We start from the raw sequence: 23,470 nt of genomic DNA, 5'->3' as shown, positions 1-23,470 counted from the left end.
GAAATTTTTTCTCCAAGATGGTCCTCAGCCGGCAGCCAGCAGCCCCTTGCAGCCACCAACTAGCTCGTTGTGCCACTTCTCTGCCACCTGAACTAGCCATGTGGTCCCTCACCCATCTGCCATGATTGTATGTTTGAAGGCGGGCCTCCCAAACCTAAAGGTATGCGTGGTCATTGAGTAGTTTGCTCATCATGGACACTTATGGGCATGGATAAATGGGGAGATTCGGTGGAAAGAATGAGCTAGGTCTGTGCTCCTGTCCCCTAGACCCCTTTTGGATGTTAACCTTGGATTCTATTCCCATGGGATCTCTTTTACTGACCTTTTGGCTTTAGAGATGGTATTACATGTGAAACCCCGATTTTGGTTGTGTGGTCCCGCTCCCTCATCCATATATATTACCCACTTTACACTCATTATAGCCCCATCTATCATTTCTCCTACCTGGGTCCACATAGGGCTAGTCTTCCCCTTCCCCTTGCCCACACCTTGGGTCGGGCCTCGAATGATGCCCCGGAGGTTGATGCAGTTGAAAATAAAAGTAAAATCATAATTGGCCACATTCAACAAGAAAATGTACCACAAAATGCAAAATGTGGCCAGGACAAACACATTTAGCACGTGGGCAAAAGCCAATGCATGAACTCTACCCCATCATCTTGGCCATCACCCTGGTTCCTATAGGCCCTAGATGATCCTCATTTATCATTTAGGAACCCATGATTGTCCCATCCCCTACTGGGCAATGAACTTCCCTACCTTAAAAAGGGTATCCAATGCTATATCTCACACATCATGCTCTTACCCTTGAACCCTGACTAGTTAATTAAAAGAAAAATCATAAAAGGTAAAAAGAATATAAAGAAGGGTGGAAAAATCAAGGTCGAGGCACCTCATGTACCACAATTGCTCCCTCCTATACATTACATGCCCAAGTGTGGGCTTCCCTTTTACTAACAACCCTTGCACCCCAGCATGTGGCCCAGGGTTGCCCCTTTTCATTCCCTACTCCATTCATCCCTTTACCACATGCCACCACCTTTAAAGGATGTACCTTGGACATATTATCCCCTTTAGAAGTAGAAACAACCTAATAGGATACTTGGTTAACCCCATTTGGAGCTTGGAGACATTTGCACATGCCAAAGCCCATTATGGAAAGGCATGCCATTATGAAGTCTCGGCCTGTTGTCCATGGTTTGTATGCTCTTTTCTTCAATTTCCTTGATGACTTGTTGTACTGGAAGGTTAGGGGACGCATTGGATCTTATGCAAGAATGCAAGTGGTCTCCATCTTGGGTTTGGTCTCCCTATACGGGGTCCTAACCCTCCAGAGGGCTACATTGGCACATATAGTGTGTGTGTTGAGAGCCATGGACCTCCACAGCAGTAGACATCACTCCATGGATCCCCAACAACATTCAAAGTTTGCTCAAGATTCACCTATTGGATGAGGAAGATGCATCTAGTTAACTTTTGCCCACCCAGGCCGACAGTTGTACCATGCACTTGGCAGATGACCCAGGACTTGTATGCTGATGTGGCATCACTTACACCATCATCTGAGCCCTTACAAATGGTTTACATGCATCTTTCTAGGAGAAAATTTCTCCTATGGGTTACCCACTAGTGGTGGTTAATAGAAACACTTCAATCCAAAACTCCAAGTGAGTATGAATCCTATAATCCCGGAGAAAGGTAGAATAAAGTGCCAAGTGCTCTGAGTTAGACCATGGAGTAGTTGAGTCAACACAGGCTGAAGTGTGCTTGAGTATAGTTTGAGTGGTGTCAACCTAATAGAAGAGTGTTGATGCACTTTAGTTTGATTAGAGTCTATCTCAGTCAAGTTGCTACATACTAGAAATAAAACATGCATTGTGGATGGAGTGGAGATGTCGAGGAGTAAGATTAACAATAAAGTGAAGAAAGATGGAGTAGGCTTGAGAGATGAGGGGAGTAGACAAGCCATGCGCTTTGAATTAACTAAGGTTTAGTGGAGTGAATTGAGGATGAATTGGAGTTCAATTGGTGGAGAACTAGGGTGACGTGGAGATGGACTAGCAATACACATGGGAGAAGAGGAGATGATCTTAGTCCAACTAAGGTCAAATTAGAGAGAGAGACAGAGAGATAAGCAATGTTCCACCAAGTTTCCAAGACGAGGAGGCGAGGGAGCGAGGATACTCGGGAGTGGCCTATGCAAAAGCTCCCCACCAATTTTTAGGAAATGTGGGGGAACGTCAGGGTCTTAAAAACTTATAAATATAACATATAATTTATAAATCAATGAATCATATAAGTTTATAACTGGAACAAATTTAAAACGAAAAGTTGCAAAGCATGATCATTGATATAATTATAATCATACAGCATACATCAACAGTTACATCATACATCATACATTATGATTAACCATTAAAGCATATTGAATCTTGATGTTCCACTTCCAAGTTCCTACTATGAACATTGAACACTGAATCTTGAATAAAATTATAAAAGTCAAGTCTGATACATCAAGAGTCAAAATTTTATGAAGTAAGAATAACATAAGAAGTTAGAACGTCAACATATCAAAAGATAAACGAGCATAATTTTTCTCAAGGTAATGTCACGCTAGTCTTTGCATCCAGCTGCTGCATGAATAAATCAGGATCAACCATATCACCATCTGAATCTGAATCACTAGCATTCTCAAACATGCTAAGTGGCACACCAACCAACCCCATTTGTCTCTCATTAAGTCTCTCCTCCATACCTACATGTGCATCATCCTCTAGATCAACATCCCATCGTGTTGTTGGTCCCTTCAAATACTCAAGTGTCTTCCTATGCTCAAGACGTAGGGCACTGTGCACAGCAACTAACTTCTCCACTCTTTTAGAGGTAAGCTTGTTCCTCTTGATAGAGTGGATGAAGCTATATGTGGACCAATTCCTCTCTGCTGCAGAGGAACTAGCAATCTGAGACAACAAACGCATAGCTAGATGTTTGAGCTCTAGAGCACCATCCCCATGCATCCTCCACCAACCAATCGGGTCATCTTGGGCTAGATCTATGCGATCTGCTTGAGCACCACGTGTGTTGAAGGGGCCACTAAGAGATGCAAACTGAACAAACTGTCTTCGAAATCTTGCCCCCTCCTCCTCATTGTACATCTTTGCAATTGCATCTAGGAAGCCATTCTTTACCTCAGGATCATCAATAGGAGGCACCCTCCCAGGTCTTTCAACATACCATTTTGGGTTTAATGCATATGCTACCATGTGCAAAGGTGTGTTCATGCGATCCTACCTACGCTGAATGATGGGTCGAATCTGGGATGTATAGAACTCTAATGAGGGCTCCCTCTGCTGAATGGCTGCCTTCACATGACCCAACATGCTATCAAAGGTCTCATAGATTTCTCCAAGACTAGGAGCATCTGAATCAATGTAACGAATGACCTCCACAATAGGGCCCAAGAATGACACCAAATAAGAACAATCTGCCCACCAATCATTGTCCAACACTTGAAGCCTGACCTTCTTCCCCGTGTCTGTCTTTGATTCTGACCACCTTCCCCACTCTGAACTCACAACCAAGGATTGTAGAGGTGCTTGTACCTCTAGCATCCTCTCCAATAAGAGAAAATAGCTAGCATATCTAGTATCAGTGGGCTTGAGGAATTCCTTCCTCGTGTGAGCCCTGTACATGGCCAAGGAGGTGTGGTGGTTGCAGATAAACATCTGCACATCTCTTGCAGTTGTCACCAAGTCTGATATCCACTAAATCTTGCCAATGTCCTTCAATGCATTATTGAGTGCATGCACACAACAAGGAGTCCAAAAAATATGTTGATACCTGCTTTGAATCAATAACCCAGCTGATCTACAAACTATTGTTGCATCTGTCACAACCTGCACCACACTATCAGCCCCAACATCCTCTATAGCTTCTCGAAGAAGCTCAAATTGGAAAGATGCATCCTTGTGCTTTCCAGAACAATCAACAGCTTTAAGAAAGAATGGACCTTCTAAAGATGTCACTATGATGTTGATTAGTGGGCATTTTCGGATGTCAGTCCAGCCAACCACAACAATAGAGCAACCAAACCTCAACCATGTTTGTCTCATTCTCTCTTTTTGCACGTCAAGTTTAGACACTTGTTTATCTAAAATTGTTGTTTGTAGCTTATGTTCTCCGAGTGGTACATATGAAGGTTTTATTCTTGCAATTGCTTGGACCATTTCCTTGTAATAAGGAGAACAAACAACATGGAAGGGAATTCCATTGGCAAAAATAAATTTGCCAATTGCATCATCTGTGTCATCTCGATCTAGAACATTGAACATCCCAAAAACTGTGGCACCCATTGCACAAGAACGAGATGCACCAGTAGAAACCTTTGTCTTTTTTGATGAAGCACTAGATGGAGGAATATTTGTGGATGGATCAACATGTCTGCTAGAAAACAATCCTTTTCCAGTGGCTGCCCTTTCTAGCCTCCAAAGTTGCTCTCTTTGAGTTGAATTCAGGTTCTTTGAGGGACACATATTGACTCCTTTACCTGTAATAGCCAAAATGTGTTGCTTCACCCTGGTATAGCTGCCAACAAAGTGATGCCCACAAATATTGCAGACCCAATCACGTGAGCCACCACCAACTTTTGGATTTTTTTCGGAAGTCTGGTTACATAGATTAGAAGTGGTTTTAGAGGATTAAATGTCCCCTTTGCAAATTTTTCCAGATCTCTTGGTGGGCCTTCAGAATCTACCCCATGCAAAGGCCTATTCTGGTTTCTTGCCCTCCTGTGACTGCTTTCAATTTCTTCTTGTGCATCATGTGGCTCACTACCACTGTAGTTGTTGTCACTATTCCCACTATTCCTAGAAGAAGTCTGACTCTGACTCATAGTTGTAAGTTGAATGTAACTTGTAGCCTGTAGTGAAAATAAAAAAATTTAAAAACATTACAAAGGTTGACTAATACTAACAGCACACACATTCAACACTGAATGTTTTTTTTTAATTAATAAGAAAAAAATTAAAATTAATACACAGTCAACACTAAAAAATTTAAAAAATTACAAAATTACAAAAAAAATGAAAAAAACACAGTCAAGTTTCAACACTGAAAAAATTTTAAAATTTTAAAATTACAAAAAAATAAATAAATAAATAAATAACGCAGCTTACAGGCACACAGTAAACACAGAAAAATTAAAAAAATTTACAATTTACAAAAAAATGAAAAAAAACAGGGTACTCACAAGTTACTGTGCACACTGTGGCCAGGTAAAGACTGTCGATCGACGCTGCAATTGTGCAACTGAAAAAAAATTAAAAACTTCAAAGTCGTGGTTCAAGAATGAAGGGGGTTGCCTGCAGTTCAAGTCGCGGTTCAAGAATGAAGGCTTGAAGCCTTAGGTGTTGGACAAGTCAACCTTAGTAGCTTCAGGTGTTTGGACGGAGACGGCGTGCAGCAGCGACGGTGGCTTCAACTTTCAATGGCGTCCAGCGCCCAGCGTCGATGTCCAGGTCCATTGTCCAGCAGTGATGGTGTCTACGATCCAGTGGCGGATGGCGTCCACGGTCCAGCAACGGATGGCATCGATAGGTTTCGATGGTGTCGACAGCGTCCAGCAGCAGCGAGTTAGAAAATAGAATGGTGGAGTGAGGGCATCAGGCTTCAAGCCTTAAACAATGAAAAAACTAAGTCTAAAACCCTTGCCCGTAGTCAAAACAAATTAAAAAAAAAATTATGATCTAAAAAAAATTGAAATTGGGCAATGGAAACAACCCCCCACAAACCCCGACAACCCAAACTAGAGGAAACGACCCCTTAGCAAGTTTCCTTACATACCTTGTTTTTTGGGAGCATGGGAAAACAACCCCCTCTCGTCCCCAAGTCCCCGGAGCGCGGGGGAGCTAGGAAACTCAACCCCCAGGGGGGGGACGCGACCCCGTGGAACACTGAAGATAAGTGTAGTGGGGAGGAGAATGCATGCATTTAGATAAGTTGAGAGAAAACCCTATAGACTCCTACATGCATGCATGTGACTTAGTTACATCTAGAAGATGCTAAGTCACTCCTATATTCATGATTGCTTCCTAGTAGTTACTAGTTGACTCACCCAAGCGACCTAGTTAACTCACTGACACACCTAGGCCAACTCAAATGACTTGACACTTCACTCTATCTCATGCATGCATCCAGATCTCTCCACATGTCACCCTCACAAGCTACCATGTGTCAAAATCAGATGTTACTACATGTCGTCACCAAAGATTGCCCTATGTCACCCCTACATGAGCACTAGTCAACGAACTCATGTTTCAGTGAGGAGTTTGAATTTGCTATTGGAACCAACATGCAACTACCTGCTAAAAATAAAATGTCTCACGTCTATGAAACTACACTCATCAAACTTAATTTTCAATGAGTATGCACTGCAAATATGTGAGCAAATTTGACATGCAACCCCCCTATTGAAAATAACCATGTCTCGCATGTCACCCAAAAGTAGCTCACCAGAATTATGAGCTCACAAGGATCTCAAATATACCATCATTACTAGCATGCAAGTGTTTGAATCCCATCTCCTAAAAAGTAGGGGAACCACTAAAAATAGCGACTCTCTCCAATCCAATGAAACCTTTTGTAAAATATGTATCTAGATTCTAAACCATATCATCATTGAACCAATACTATAGCTTAACTCCATCGGAACCAACCCTTAGCTCAAGCAAAGCTATCTCTAAATATATTTTAGACACTGCAGCCTAAATGAAATGTGTTGACCCTTAACCCTCCATATTTGCTAGGGGGCAAATCTAGGGGTTAACAAGTACTTAGGAGGGGAAGCATTATGCATCTTGGGGAAGGACATTGATCCCTAGATGGCATGGCGTAGCTTGGATTCCTTGATGGATTCCTGGAGTTGGCTCAAGGATGCCTAGGTTATGACAATGTTATTGTAGGGGCAGCTAACACATTGGATTACATGGCTTAGGTGGAACAATGGAGTTCATATGAGCTTGGCAAGGTTGCAAACAACTTGAGTAGCTATCTTGGAGCTTGTGTTGTGTACGAAATTACCTTGGAACATGACAAGTGTACCCTTTGAGTGGGTCACTTCACCTCAGTGGCCTACATGAGCTTATCATAGGATGCTTGCAAGGGCTAGGCCCACACTATACTATTGCTCTCTCTCTCTCTCTCTCTCCCTCTCTCTCTCGCTATATATATATATATATATAGTGAGAGAGCCCTCCTTAATGGCATTGTATTCATTCTTATTTCACTCGTGTAGAGGATGTGAACTAGGAGAGGAGTGTTGTAGTCACCTCCTCTCTCTTGGCGAATCATTTGTACTTGATCTCTCACTTGGACTTGCTAGATTTTCATACCTGTGGAGCATCTTGAAGTCTAACATTAGGGTTTATCTATTGGAGATTTGAGATTAGGGTTTTGTAATAAAACACTAGATTATATATATTATATAGTGAAGAAGAAAGGAAGATATTTTTCCTTGAAGGACTTGTTTGAGTGACTCTTGCATGTTCGAAGCTCAGTGGTTGAGCTAGGGTATCCATTGTTTTCCCTAGCTATGGTTTTGGAGAGCTAGTGGATTGTACTAGCCTTGTGATAAGGCTACGGTATTTGTGACACCTTCATCTTATGATTTTAATGAAGTTTTTGGCTGTGCAACATGTGTAATTCCCAGATTTGATTTTTAACCATCTATGTTATTCATGTATTGTTATTTATAGCTATATATGTCTTACTGATTTGACATAAGGGCAATTTCATTAAGTGATTTGACATCATCTTTGAAAATTTTAAGAGCTGTTTTGCTGTTGTTATATCCGCTGTAGATTTTCAGATCTCATTTATGCATGTTAAGTTACCCTAGACAGCTGAAATTCCTTTCTTTTTTCTCTTAATCAAGACACTTTGGTATCCTTTCTCCTTGGTTTGCCTAGAAGATTGTGTTGTAAGAACTTGCATTTAAAGTTATGTCTCTAATGTCAATTGGGTCTAGCCCAGGTGGTTGAGAGGCGTGTCATCCTCCGCACCCAGGATCAATTTCCACAAGTGACATTTTCATCTCTTAAAGAGTATATTGTTATATAGACCTTAATCCTAGAGAATCCGGTTTACTAGGTACCATCCTCAGCATGAAGGGAATGCCTGGTGAGTTTGTCCAGGATATGTATTTCATCGAAAAAAGTTATGTTTCCAATAGCAGACTGAAAAGGTATTTCAGGGGAATCAGTTGTTCACTCTTAAATTGTCTCAGGCTTTAGAATTGAAATAACCTTGACTTCTTATATTAACTGTCTTTTACCCACTCTTTTCTTTAGATGATATGTCTTTAGGTCAACAATTACAGAATATGACATTTTAAACAGAAATTTCACTATACTGATATTTGCAGCCAGATACATCAAGCACGCACTTTAGCTAATTATATTCAAATAGTTTATGTTTTTATGGTCTAGACTCTATACAGAGTTAATCTAAAATGTAAATTCAAACAAGAATAAGTCAGCATATTATATACTATAGACATCAAACCTTTTATGGTCTCCACCTTGAGCATGCACATGTTCAGCTATGATTGGTCCTCTCTTGATTATATCACCTTGTAGAGAAACAGCCTGACTGTCCCCTAAAGTTTCACCATCATTTTCAGGAGTTTTCTCATGATCCAGGACCTTCAAAGTGTCATCCTTCTCTGCTGGTAATAACATTAGACTGTGTTCCTCAATACTCTCCTTACTAGGTGTAGTAAAAGAACTGATGTCACCCTCAAACGCATCAGCATGTCCGCTGTAAAAATCCAAGTAAATTCCACATTTTGTTTAATACTACATGTTTAGCCTAGCTGGCTTTGAACAGTGATTTTTTTGTCAACTCTTAATTATATCATCCATTTCATGCAAATATGTTCAAATAACCAACTCGCTATGTACTCAAGAACTAGGATGCTGGTCAATTCAAATGAGCAAAATATAGTTATTTTAATCAGTTAAAACAGCAGATGATGCTTGCTCGTTGCAGGTAATATTGGCAAATATGTCTAGCTATGTGCACTATATATAAAAAATGACACCATATGTCAGAGAAATTTCAGTAAAAGTATCTTAAACCAAAAACTTCTATCCAATTTCTGTGCATAGACAAACAATGAATAAAAACAGCGAAAGAATGGAGCTCATATTTTGCATCAAGAAAAGAAGCATACTTGAGCACATTAATAGGCTGGAGTTGCAAAGAAGCTGCCAAAGATTCTGACTGAGTTTGCATAATATGATCTTTGCCCTGCAACTTTACAAGCTATTAGGATCTATGGGAATCGTTTTTCAACTCACCCAAAAAATATTAAATAAACTTCCCAACATTGAACTCATATTTATTAACTTCAGGCTGCCAACTCTACAAGTCCTTCCTATCCACAGTACTACACAAGAAAAATGCAAAAAACTACCAATAGCAGTAATTAGACATTTTCTTAAGAACTCTTTTTTAAAATACCATTTACAAAATTCACTTACTTCCTCAGTAGCCTCTGCTCTAGCAGAATTAACATTATCAGTTGCCGGAGAGTCAGACAATGATGGCAACCCCATCAAAACAGCACCTTCCTTCATGGATTTTGGATTTTCTGTGACTTTTGAAGCAGGCATCTTCTCATTATCTTGTATCTATATAACATGAAAGAGTTAGATTACTCGAGAATGTAGAACACCGACATGAGGATAGGTAAACATACTTGTGCTTACTGTTTAATTGAAAAGAACCACAAATGTATGTTCATACAAAACAAAGAAAAATTGGATGCAAGTGTAAGTTTGGAAAACAAAATAATGAGCATACCAAAGCCTCAATTTTGAGATTCTCCTAATCTAAATTCCAGGCACTAATCACACATTTGTGTTCATTTTAACACCAATGAAAATTTAGATAATTTTAGTAAGCTCGATTCTATAAAGTTTATATTGACCATATTATATTTGTTTTCCTCCTACCTTGTACATCTACACATAATAATCCATGCCAGGGCTTGCAATGTCACATCATGAAAGGACATGACTGTATTGCAGAATATGGCATTTGAAAACTTAAAAACAAGGAAATGAAAGGTGAAAAAAGCTGAATTTTAACTACACATAAATATTTATTTTATGAAATATTATCATTGAAAGAAATGTAGTTTCAACAATTCTAATCTGTAACTATAATCTGTTATAAAAGTGCAAAAGAATAAAATTAGAGGATACATCATATGTCTCATCGCTCAACATTTTCCATTGATTTCCTCTCCATTATGTCTTACAACAAGGGATGCATTAAAATGAAACTAGGAAAAGAGGTATCATTTGCACCTCATAATGGTTAAAATATTTTTGCTAAGCAAAAGTATTTATAGAATTTAAAAGTTAAAATAGAGAATATTACATGATCACATGTTTATGCCTGCAAACCAGACAGCCTCAGCGTCGAGGATAATTCAGGACACATAAAATAGAGAGATAGCAGTGACATTATAATGTCTTATTTGCAAAAGATTTGCAAGTTTAGGGACATAAAAATTATATTTCAGTCCAATGAACTAATCGGCCTATTTCTTCATTGCACGTATCCTTATTTTTGTAGTTTTCAGGAGTGGCCTTGGCACCACAATATGTTTTGATTGGTTGTTCTTTTGAATTTCGTTTATCTACTTGTTTGTTCATACATGGATATTAACAAGATTTTCTTATCTTTATGCATACAAATGGACATAACAAAATATAAAAGAAGCTAAATAGATAATACATCAAAAAAAACCATCTGCATAATAAATTCACTCTTTAACTTCAACTTCATCATTTGGAAAGATATAAAGCAGGTGCCAAGATGTCCCGAGTCCCGACTCTAATTTCATACCATGAAATCAAATAGAGAATATTGACACCGACTGGTATCATTAGCCCAATCTTTCATGCTTATCACTTTGTAGGATTAAAGGCCACTTTCTCCCATCACTTATCAAACCAAATAAATCAGCACTAATAGGCTGGGATATTGGCATGGCCAGTCTTTTTAAAACTTATATACCACCATAGGCTATAGTGCCGACATATAATGTGTATGGCTAGATGCATGAATATCATAGTTAATTAATTATATATGCACTGTCTGCACTGGAAATACACAGAAATCCTGAATTTCCGGATTTCAAAACTTATGAAATCGCGCTAATAAACTCCATCAGGTCCGCCCCTTTATCGCTTATCACAATCGCAGCGGCCCCGGGGTCTTCCCTTCGACTATGCCAACCGCCGATCCGTCGATCACTGATATCGCACATTGCATATCACATCAGCAGGGAGTCTATGTCCCTGCTCCTCTAATCGCCGATCGCCGATTCAATCACAACCGTCCATTCCTGCCTGGATCCAACGGCTGTCAATGAAGTGCTCATCGCACAGTCACATAATCGCATTGCCATATTGCATTTGTAATGGCCCAAGGGTTCTTTCCATATACCATGGGCTGTGCCGACCCAATCTGCTAATCCGATCCTACTTTATCGCACATCGACCCGCCTGGGTCTTGATATCGCATGTGGGCCTATCTCTGATGCAATAAGTCGGAGGTCGCAATCAGGGTTCCTTCCGCCTTTGGCCTAAGTCCTTCCCTTTGGCCTTTTGCAATGTGATCTCTTCAATGAGCCTTTTAGGCCATTTTTATAAGAAATGCCTCATTTTCTAAGGATAAGGGGCAATCTTCTTTGTGCGATAATTTCTGCATCAGAAATCCATTTCAGCCCATTCAAGTTGCAGTAGATTCAGAATGAAAAGATCTGTGCAATAGGACTATTCCCAAGAGCAGCCCTTGATATTCATTTTCCTCTATGAGGAACACTTTAGACTTAGGAGTCTATTCTAGATCCATTTTGGATCAAGGGTCATCTAGATCTTCCATTTGGTTTTACTAATTCATTGATGGTGTGGGGAACTTCACCGGTGTGGCAGGGTGATCGACATGAGGATATCAGGGGAGGCCCGAGTAGATGAGGCTACAATTTCACCATGATTGGATTACATGTTCAGGAGTTTACTCTTGTAATGCATGAGATGGACTACTCAATAGGGAAATTTCATGTGGAGTCGGGCAGAGTCCTACATTATCATGATGCTCTACTTATTGCTAAAATGCAGAGGGCTCCTGGTACCTATCTCTGATTGGAAAGCAAGTGGAGCAAAGTGTGCTTCACATTGATTAGGATGGCTTGGGACCCTGATATCGAGGGATTCCTTGATGTTGAGACAGTGCTGAGATTGGGGATGACTCAATGGTACATTTGGGACCCTGGTATTATTGGTGTTTATAGTGGTGATCAACAGTCAGAGAGGGCACTTGTTTAGGCATTGCTTGAGGACAAGCAATTTTTCGGCAGGAAGGACTGTAATGTCCCTTCCTAAATTATTTTGGAACAAGTTTTATTTCTACATTTTGGGGCCGCCAATTTTGGAGGAGATGGGGCCCATTCGATTTTATTAGGAGACTTGGGAGTTAGAAGTCAGTTATTTTGGTTTTGTTCACATGAGGAAAATAAGGACTTCCTAAGCCAATAGTTTGAATTGCATGAGAGGGAAAATCAATGGCTTAGTGAGGGACCCACAAAGGAGGGAAAAAGTGCTCCACGAAATCTATATAAGGAAGGTAGCTCTTCTCATTTCAATCATCTTATTGGAGTATATCGATTTACCTTTGGTTGCTCGAGTTGCTTAGCTGAGTCACTGGTTGTTTAGCATGAGTTCTTCAGGCGAAGAGCTCACCCTTTCTTTGTTGAAATTTCTATGTCTATCCGTTCGAAATGTAATCTATATTTTCTTCCGGTTTATTTCTTCTACTTGTTAATTCTAGACAAGTTATTTAAAACATATAAATAACAAAATAAACACAATACAGTCTCAACATCTATAGATCAAAAGCTGAAAGAAAACAAGCACACAAGTGACATCGTTATTTTTGGACACTCATCCCCGGAAAATCCCAATGCAGGAAAACCGGTGCAACAATTCTGAGGGTTTATTATTATGCAGTATTTCTTTGAGTACAACTGGGTGCCAAACTGACTCAATCGATAGAGAAAAACAATCGGCAGTAATACTGCTCTATTCGAAAACAGGTATTCAAAAAACCTGTCCCACGAAACCCTCTCCAACAACTCTGAAGCACTGCGCTAGCCCTTTTGGCCTCTACCTCAACCTCAGAACCCTCTGTGTCAGCGGTTTGAGGCACTGTGCAACCTCTGGGACCCTCTACGTCACTCCTGCTGCCTTCTGCCTGGATGACGCAGGCCCTCTAGCCTCGGCGCTGTCTCTGTTGGGCTTTGCATGGCCTGCTCTGGATTCTGCGTCTGCCTCTCTACATCTGTGTTGGTCTCTCGGCACTATCTCTGCCTCTCTGTCCAGTACTCACTACCCCTCGCTGCTGATCACTGATTCAACTTTGCTTAGCAACCCCGCTCTAGCAAATCGAATTATTGATCACTCTAGTGTGTTCTCCAACTAACCCTCAAGCCTCCTCTTATACTTTTCCTATTGGTCCTTCAACAACCGAGATTACATCTCTAATCAACGGCTAAGATTAGATTTGGCTTAATCCATGTCTTTTGGAACGTTCTAACCCAGTTTTATATTAATACCCATTAATATTTTATTTTTCCTAAGTTTAGACTTACGAACTCCATTAACTATATTAATTATTTTAATATCTCCCAAACCAGTTAGAATCTGCCCAAACCTGTCCCACGAAACCCTCTCCAACAACTCTGAAGCACTGCGCTGGCCCTTTTGGCCTCTACCTCAGCCTCAAAAACCTCTGTGTCAGCGGTTTGAGGCACTGTGCAGCCTCTGGGACCCTCTCCACCAATTTTCATGGCTAGAACACATCTGATGCTACCCCAAATCAACACTCACTCTTAGCGAGGATTGTGCTCTAGTAATACTCCACACTAAGCATTACTCTGATTATACGGCACTGGTACCTGTGCTGATGCTAGGCTTCCCCGCCCAACATCCTCTGCACTGTTGCATCCTGTACTGTTGCTGGTCCATCCTCCCAACATTGCATCCCCCTCTCATCATGCTACTGCCAACTGCTACTGCACTGCAACTTAGTTACTAAGAAGTAAGTAACTGATCCACCCAACTTCTGACATCCCTGTCAGGCTACAAACACTCCTAATGCTAAAGCTCTCTCTGCCGCTAACAAGTGCTCCCTCTACTGACCTCTGCGCCGCTGCAACAACTCCCTGCATCTCTGTTAATTTTAGGTATGTTCTATGCTTAGAGCAATTCATTTCAATTTTCACAGTTAGCTCAATATCTTTTCCAGATTTGCAATCACATCAGCATTAAAGTAAACTGCAGATAGAACATAAACATAAATCGCAGAAGATAAGCCAAGACAAGAGGACACAAGATGTGGCGCTAGCCAAGGACAAAACCCAATCTGGGGAAACCCTTGATCAATTCTTCTTATATGTTCTTCAATAGTTCAGCAGAGAGAGAGAGAGAGAGAGAGAGAGATAGTACATTTACAACAGAAGTCAACACTTTGACTTATCTAGATAAGAGCATAGATCGTCTCTAAGAAGATGATACATGAGATCAGTTGAAAACATGTTGCTTCAACTGATTCTTCAAGGTGACTCCTTCACCTATCATTGTGTTGCATCTCGTCATCATGCTGCACCTCGCCGTGTTGTACCCATCATCATAATGCTGGACCTCATGACCATACTGTACACATCATATTGTTGCACCTTATGTTGCATTGTTGTCCCATGTGTCATTGTTGAACCATGTTGTCATATAGCATGTCTCATGTGCTTGCAGCACCATGCTTGCCACTGCTATCCATGTTGTCCATGCTTGCCATGTTGTACCATGCTTGCCATGCTGCCCATGCTTGCCATGTTGTTCATACTTGTTGTCCCATTGTGCCACTGCTGCACAATGTCATTGTTGTCCCATTATTGTTCTGGCTAATCATGTTGTTGTCCCATTGAACATTGGCTTAGCATTCCTTTGTTGTCCCATTGAACATTGCCTTAGCATTCCTTTGTTGTCCCATTTACTATGCAGTTGTCCCTTGCCACTGCTACCTAGATATATTGTTGTAGATGTTGTCCCTAACAGTGATGCTATACCTTGTTACTATCCCATTTACTATGCAGTTGTCCCTTGCCACTATTGCCTAGATATATTGTTGTAGTTGTTGTACCTAACAATCATGCTATACCTTGTTGTTGTCCCCTTGTTGTTGTCCCCTTGGTCTTGCCATACCTTGCTACTATCCCATGTGTCTTAGCAGCACCATGTAGCCCAATTGTCCCATTTACTAGCACTGTTGTCCTTGGCATGTTTGAGCCCTCAAACTCTCCATGATATCCCTGTTTTGAGGTGGTTAGGACTGCGGCCTACCACAGTCCCACGTTGTCACCTATAGCCCACCCTTTCGCTGCCCCAAACAACCCTTCTTCAACTCGACCTTCCCTTTGTCTCCTTTCTACTGCTCGGTTCCTTGTTTTAGGCCTTAAAACAATCCTCCCTTTCAGCCATTAGGCCTGCAGCTAGGGCACCATTGGTATGTTTAGAACAAAGTCTATCTTCATCTTAACAACAGCTATGATACCCTTGAGATAGCGTAGGTTGGGGCTGCCTTAGGATAGCATTAGGGCTGCCTTCTTGGACTGCATTAGGGCTGCCTTTAGGACAGCGTTACGGCTGCCTTAGAACAGCGTTTAGGGTTGCCTTTAGGACAGTGTTTAGGGTTGTCTTCCTTGAGCTCCTTTAGGTCAACGCATAGAACCCTTCCATCGCTTCGCTGGCCTGCCTTCTTTGTTGCGGCTAGGGCAGCCTCTTTTCCTCCAACGTCTAGGGCTTCCACTCCTAGATTTCTCTTCCACTAAAACCCAAGACAAGTGGAGAGAAATCAAGATAGAAGTGTGTGTAGAAATGACTATCAAGTCACCTCTTTTTATACTAAATCGTGGAGCACATGTGTGGGTTATTTGGTTGTTGGTCGACGTTGACAAATTGTCTTATAACACAATTAAATTCATAACTCCATGAATACTTATCAGAATCGGATGATCTTTAGATCAATTCTACACCTCTCAATGAGAGGGATCTAAGAAAAATATCAGCTGCCATAAATAAGATGACCCACATGGAGTTTAGCCCTAGTTGCCAATTTTAACAATCTCGCATCGCTGCAAGCCTCTGTGCCATCCTGCACCGTTGCAACATTCTTCGTGCCTCTCGCACTATTGCATCCTGCTAGCCTTGCGTTGCACAGGGACTCCTGCACTGTAGCACTCTCCGCCACTTCATCCACATCCGTCTCTACCGACATCCGCCAGTCCTGCTACTCTCTCTTCAGGGCTCCCGTAGCAAGGTATAATCCAAGAGGTTGGGTACCTCAAGGATCCTGCCCCTCATCGCTTGTAGTCTTCTTGACTACAGCTCGATGTCTCCCCACCTCTTCTCTAGAGGTACATGAGCACTCATGGCACAATCGTCATCCTCCTCGACCTCCTTCTCTGCCTTCACTGGCGTTGCCTTAGAGTCAGACGCCTCTCCCTTGTTCTTCTTCCTCGGACACTAGTTTGCATAATGACCCAATTCCCCACAGTTGAAGCACTTGACCTTGGAGAGGTCCTTTTTCTTCCTCTTCTCCTACTTTCCCGCAGATGCCAGAGCTGCATCCTCTTCCTCTTCCTTCTTGATCCGAACTCCTTTGCTGCTACTTCCCATCTTGCTCAGCCTTCTGATCTCCTCTTGGCGAAGAGTCGCCCACAATTCTTCCCAATCTAGAAGATTTTCCCTGCCCAGTATGCTTTGGACAAATGTCTCCCACTCCTCAAAGACTGTGTTAAGTGTGGTCCTCACCAACATCTCCTCATCCGACGTGGCCCCTATGGAAGTCAGTTGGTCCCGGATCTCCTTCAACCGACCGAGGAAGTGATCTATCTGCTCCCCCTTCTGCATCTGGTATGACCGCAGTTGATTCTCAAGTAACATCTTCCTCTGCACAGAAGTATGTTGGTACAATTTCTTCAAGTTGTCCCACATTTCCTTTGTCGTTTCCTTTTCGGAAATATGTTGGACCACATGATCCTTGACCCCATCAAGGATCATGCATTTCGCCTTGGCCATTGCCTCCTCGTACTTCTCATTATCAGTCGAGTCAACTGGGATCGCCATTGTTCTCAAGGCAAAGGCCTTGATGCAATGTCTATCTAGAATGGACAGGATCCTGGCTTTCCAGAACACAAAGTTGAATGCCCCGTCCAACTTATCCTGATCCCTCAGCCCATTCATGGCCATCTCTGTGCCCTTCTTGTCGACTCCTCCGAGTCTCTCTACTTCCCTCCGGAAGTTCTCTTCGACTCATGTTGAGTCTCCCTACTTCCTGCCTAGAAGTTCTCTGCTAGACTCCCTCTGAGTCACGATTTCCCTTCTGGAAATCCACTTGCCAATCATCAAGTCGTACCTCTCCGATCTTCTGTGCACCTGCAACATTGATCCGGATTTCTTGGCTAGAAATCCACCTCGGTAGCAACTCTCTCTACCTTGGATTTGCCTTGTTAGGAACTGTTCTGCCCACAATACCCCACTAGCTTCACTCCCGCAAACTGCCCACAGCTTTCTATGCCCCAGCAACTGAAGGACTGAGCCTCTAGGCTCTACGCAATCCCGACACTGGTAAAACTGCTCCCTCAGCCAACTGCGTCAACCCTGCTGGTCTCTGCGTGGCTCTGTGTGAGCCTTTTTCTGCCCTCCTCAGCCTCTACGCTAGCCTCTCTCTAGCCTGGATTGATGACGCAGTCCCTCTACGTCAACCCTTCTTCTGTCGCTTTCTACAAGGATCAGCTTCTGTCACTCGAGATAGTTGATTTTGCTACAAATGCTCTGCTTAGCTGATGCCTTCTACTCTCCTGTGATCTGCAACCACGCCCTGATACCATGTTGAAATTTCGAAGTCTATCCGTTAGAAATGTAATCTGTATTCTTCTGGTTTATTTCTTCAACTTGTTAATTCTAAACAAGTTATTTATAACATATAAATAACGAAATAAACACAATACAGTCTCAACATCTACAGATCAACAATTGAAAGAAAACAAACACACAAGTGACACCGTTATTTTTGGACAACTCGTCCCTGGAAAAACCGAATGTGGGAAAACTGGTGCAACAATTCTAAGGGTTTATTACTATGCAGTATTTCCTTGAGTACAACTGGGTGCCACATTGGCTCACCCGACAGAGAAAAACAACCGACAGTAATAGCTCTCTATTCGGAAACAAGTATTCAAAAAACCTATCCCACGAAACCCTCTCCAGCAACTCTGAAGCACTTCCCTGGCCCTTTTGGCCTCTACATCACCCCTCTGAGGCACTGCACAACCTCTGGGACCCTCTGCGTCACTCTTGTTGCCTTCTGCGTGGATGACGCAGGCCCTCTCGCCTCTGTGTTGTCTCTGATGGGCTTTGTGTGGCCTGATCTAGCTTCTGCGTCTGCCTCTCTACCTCTACGTTGGTCTCTCGGCACTATCTCTGCCTCTCTTTCCAGTATCACTGCCCCTCACTACTGATCATTGATTCCACTTTGCTTAGCAACCCCGCTCTAGCAAATCGAATGACTAATCACTCTAGTGTGTTCTCCAACTGAACCTCAAGCCTCCTCTTATACTTTTCATGTTGGTCCTTCAACTGCTGAGATTACATCTCTAATCAACGGCTAAGATTAGATTTGGCTTGATCCATGTCTTTTGGAACCTTATAACCCAGTTTTACCCATTAATATTTTATCTTTCCTAAGTTTAGACTTGGGAACTCCATTAAAAATATTAATTATTTTAATATCTCCCGAACCGGTTAGAATCTGCCCAAACCACTTTTGGGTCTTGGAGATCTCATGTGCTTTAGCCTCTCCACCAATTTTCATGGCTAGAGCACATCCGATGCTACCCCAAATCAACATTCTTCGGGGGACTTCGGGTGCCACCCTTCCAGCAGTAGCATTCCCTTCCAGGTTGTGCACATTACTGGGGGACACAATGGAGAGGAGGCCGAGTTCATTGATGGTGCTTAGCAATGGAGATTTGATGTGAGATTTTCTAGAGAGGAGGCTAGGGAAGATTGTCGACATCTAGGAGTGTTTGGGAGTTGATTGAACTTCTGGCTTGGCAGTGTGACTTTCGCAATATCTGGGCCAACATAGAGGCAGTGTGTGGGAGCTCATTTGGTGGGTAGAGTATCAGTACTTGAGGCTGAGCTTTACTGTGGAGGTTAGAGGAGATATTTGGAGTGGTGGTTGCTTCCATTTCAAAGCTTTGGAGGAGGACTTTGTGGTCATTCCTTGCAGGCCATATTTCTAGAGTTGTTTGGAGGGTGTGGGCCATAGAAGAGATCGAATTTGGGAGGTCAAAATCCAGCCAAACCATTTCTGGGTTTTTTTCGGTTTTTGGCAAAGATTCCAAATATAAAGTTTCAAAATTTTCTGAGCACCAGAAGTAGGGTTTCCAGTTGTATCTTTATAGCAGACATCGCAGAATTGTTGGGGATTGCACAGTGCCTTTAGGTGTCGATTTTGGGAGGTCAAAATCGATCCAAACCATTTCTAGGTTTTTGTGTGTTTTGGTCAAGGGGCTTGGGGCTGAATTTGTAGCATTTTCCGAGTAGCAGACGTAAAGTTTCTTGCAGTTCCTTTCCAGCCAGCAGTGTAGTTTTCTGGGCAACGCAGAGCATTAGAGGAGCAGACATTTTCCAGTACTTGATATCATTATCTCATCACCTAGATTGTGTCATGGTTGTCATTGAGGCAATCCCATGTGCATACATTTATACTATTGTACTGCACCATTGATTAATAAAATGGCTCAATTGGTTCTACTTCTGGGGTTTTTATGAGCATGTGTTGTTTGTTTAAAATTTATGCGTCGTAAATCGTTTTTGCTTGCATATCACTATTTATTTAAGTTTGGAACATTACACAGACTCTACAAGGGTTTGTTGCAAACCCTGGATTTTATTATCAAAACTAAATCATATCGAAAACAATATCATCATATCCTAGAATATCCGTCTTTACTAGGGTTTTGTTACAAACCCCAGATTTCACAAACTAAAACATGAGTGTCAACAATTAACATACTTTCATATACATATCTAGGATGCACTGGCATTTCATATCAATATTCATATCTACAAACATTAATACATCAAAGTTAGATATACAACAATTTTGACCAAACTAGGGTTTTAGTCATGGGGAAGAATATACACCTAGGATTTCATTCCTAGGATCTTACTATAGTTATTAAAAGGGTTTTGTTCATAAACCGTAATTCACCCAAGCCTAAAGATCTAGGGTTTTTATCATCACATTATCAAAACCCTAAACTTCAAAAGAAAAGGATTTCTAGACTTTATCAACAACCCCTAAGTAGATTAGGGTTTCATTATTCAACATTAACATACCCTTAGCAATAAGAGGCTAGGGTTTTACAGTGAACCCTAAGGGTTAGGGTTTCACAAGCATGATCAAATGACAGAATGATGAGGTCAGATTCAATCTAGTCATTAATAACCCTAACAAGAATCTTTGTGATTCAAAATGCTAGACATAAAGATGTCAGTAATATAAAGCAAATTTCAAAAGAAGAATGATCACACATTTTCCATGAAGAGAACCTTGTAACAAAACTTGTAATCTAAGACATACATCGAGTTGTTCTTTAACAAAACTTGTAGGACTTTAGGACTTTAGTTCTTGATAGGCTTCCTTTGCAACAAAACTTTGTTCTTGATTCAAGTCTTTCCTTTTGAAGTCTCCTCCACGACCTTTGTGTATTCTACAAGCTTTCCTAACCAAGGAAAATATAAAAGCTTATTAGCGTATAATACAAACAAATCTTTGATATGAGAAGGAAACTAAACACAAAAGAGGAAACAAGGAACAAGATACTTACCTTTTGGTAAAATGGTGAAGGCTCCCTCTTAATCCAATCTTTCTAAGGGATACTTGGAATAGAAGACTAAGAAGGATATGTAAGAGAGGACTTAATAGTACAAGTCTTTGACTTCCAATTCTTCAGTCTAATTCTTCATGGGTGGAGCTTCATCAGTAACATTTGCTTGTTCTCTATCTCTCTTTTTGTTCCTTGGATTCTCCGGACATAGATTTTTGTAATGACCCATCTTATGACAATTGTAGCATCCAATCTTGGATAGGTCAACTTTTTTCCTTGGTCCTTTGAACTTCTTAAATAATCCCTTAATGAGCAGAATAGGCATCAGAGGTGTTGCCTTCTTCATCCTCCTTGTTGTTTACTAATGATATTTGGGCTTCTTCTTGACTGCATGCATTCCACATTTGTTCAAAGGTTGGAGTATCCTTCCAATTGCTAATTCCTGATGCAAAAGCACTCCAAGATTTTGGTAGACCTAGAAGAGCAGCAATTACGAGTTCTTTTTCTAGTACAACTTCATCTATTGCTTGGAGTTCATCTCTTATTCTAGATATCCTTACAAAATATGATGACACAGTATTGTCTTTTGTCATCCTTATTGTCCTTAGTTCATTCTTGAGGCTAGCTATCTGACCAATGTTCTTGATGGTGAATAACTTGGAAAGAGCTTCATACATTTCTTAAGCAGAGTCTATGTTGGATATGTATGGAATTAGGTTGTCCTTTACTCCATCTACTATCAGATTCATGGCCAAGATTTTGGTTTCTTTAAACTTCTCCTTTCCTACATCATTTGTAGGTTTCTTGACTTTTCCTTGAACAAGATCCAAAACTTTGTGCTTAGCAAGGATAAGATCTATCCTCTTTTTCCATGCCCTATAGTTGGAGGCTCCTTCTAGCTTGTTTTCTCCCTTCATTGTAGTTGACATAGTTTCTATAGATAGTAGGCTTCTCTTCTTATATAATCCTTTTCCTTAATGACCTTCCTTTGATCCCCTTTTCTTTAATAGATATTTAAGTTGTCGTTTCTTTCCTCCTTCACCTTAACTCTAATACCATGTTAGAAAACCAGAAAGGCGGAAAAAATTTCTTATGTTGATAATTAGTTGTGTTATAGTTGTATTCTTATTATCTTATTCTTCTTCTTCTTTTATCTTATTTTCATCAAGCAATCATCAAATCAAAACATGAATATCAGGGATACCAGATGTAGGCACTCAGCCAAGGCTAAAACCCCTTTCTAGGGGAAAACCAAATCAAACTCTTCCACTAATCAAATTGAGATATACCAAGACCTTAAACCTGACCAAAATGTGAAAATTCCTACACTGGAATCCCTATTGCAGCAAACTGATGTTACTTCTCCTTGTTTTATCCATACAAGTCATTTACTGTGTGCTACGACAAATATCGAAGTAAATACTATTGCAACATTCACTTAATTAATTACAAGTGGAAACAAAATATTGAGCAAGAAAGAACAATACACACATCGGACACAGTTATTTTTGGACAAATAGTCCTCGGAAAAACCCAATGCAGGAAAACCAGTGTAGCGGCTCTAAGGGTTTACTATTATGCAAAAGAAAATTCCAAGTACAATTCTAGGATGCTCAACTAGCAATCCTTTATAGAGAGAATACTGAACAAAAGACTAGTGAAATGATCTCAACCTGTCACTGGAAAATCAATGACTGATCCTTCAGCTCTGGAGGCTCTACATGACCCTCTGCGTGGCCTCTGCGCAGAACTGTGTCACCTTGGGCAACTTCTGCATCACCCCTCCTGGGTATTACGTTGCCTCTCTGCTTTGAATCCTCTGCTAGCTGAGAAATCGACTTTCCTGCCTCCCAGACTCGACTTTCCTGCCTCCCAAACTCTCACCCTGGTTTCCGGCAACTGAACTTCGACTTCCCTCAGCAAAAGCTCGACTTCCCCTCACTAACTGCACTGCCTCTACGTCAACACTGCGTAGGCCAGCTTCAGCCTTCCTCTGGATGTCTTTATGTTCTCTCTCTGCCTGGTACTCTCCAGAAATTCCTTCTCCCAAATTCTCACTGCCCCTCTGCTGCAAGATCTCCTCAATCGATTTTCCTCCTGAGAACTTTTCACCTCAGAAAATTGATTTTCTCAATCTCTTTGTATGTTTTCCAACTGACCCTCAAGTTCCTTATATCTTCCTGTTAGGCAACCAATGACCTAAATTAAAATATAATCAAAGGCTCAGATCGTTTTGACTTGATCCATGGCTTTTTCTAGAAGTGTCACCCCTGATTAGATTAATACCCATTAATATTTTAATTTTCCTAAGTCTAGACTTAGGAACCCCGTTGAAAATATTAATTATTTTAATAAAAACACTTCTGGGTGGAATTTCCCAAAACGCTCTCTGGTTTCTTTAGAATACTTGTGCCCAAGCCTCCCTGCAAGAGGCTTAGAGCACAT

At 41.2% G+C, this 23,470-nt stretch overlaps 1 protein-coding gene across 4 annotated transcripts in view; it reads right to left on the bottom strand.

The window, feature by feature from the left end:
• Window positions 1-23,470, bottom strand: part of LOC149201234 (uncharacterized) — a 243,426-nt gene that overhangs the window by 111,504 nt on the left and 108,452 nt on the right. For 3 of the 4 annotated variants that reach the window (XM_089402896.1, XM_089402895.1, XM_089402898.1), the window contains exons 9-11: window positions 9,540-9,689; window positions 9,230-9,312; window positions 8,560-8,814 (exon numbers count right to left, since the gene is read on the bottom strand). In XM_089402896.1, coding sequence (XP_089259022.1) covers window positions 8,560-8,814; window positions 9,230-9,312; window positions 9,540-9,689 — 488 coding nt within the window. The remainder of the gene's footprint in view (window positions 1-8,559; window positions 8,815-9,229; window positions 9,313-9,539; window positions 9,690-23,470) is intronic. The other variant, XM_089402897.1, reaches the window with a different exon arrangement.

Source organism: Pinus tabuliformis, chromosome 2_1 (genome assembly GCF_031772625.1).
Source record: "Pinus tabuliformis cultivar Carrire ecotype Pingquan chromosome 2_1, CPIR1, whole genome shotgun sequence".
Classification (NCBI taxonomy): domain Eukaryota; kingdom Viridiplantae; phylum Streptophyta; class Pinopsida; order Pinales; family Pinaceae; genus Pinus; species Pinus tabuliformis.
The sequence above is the reverse complement of the archived record's forward strand: the minus strand, read 5'-3'. Positions and strand labels throughout refer to the sequence as shown.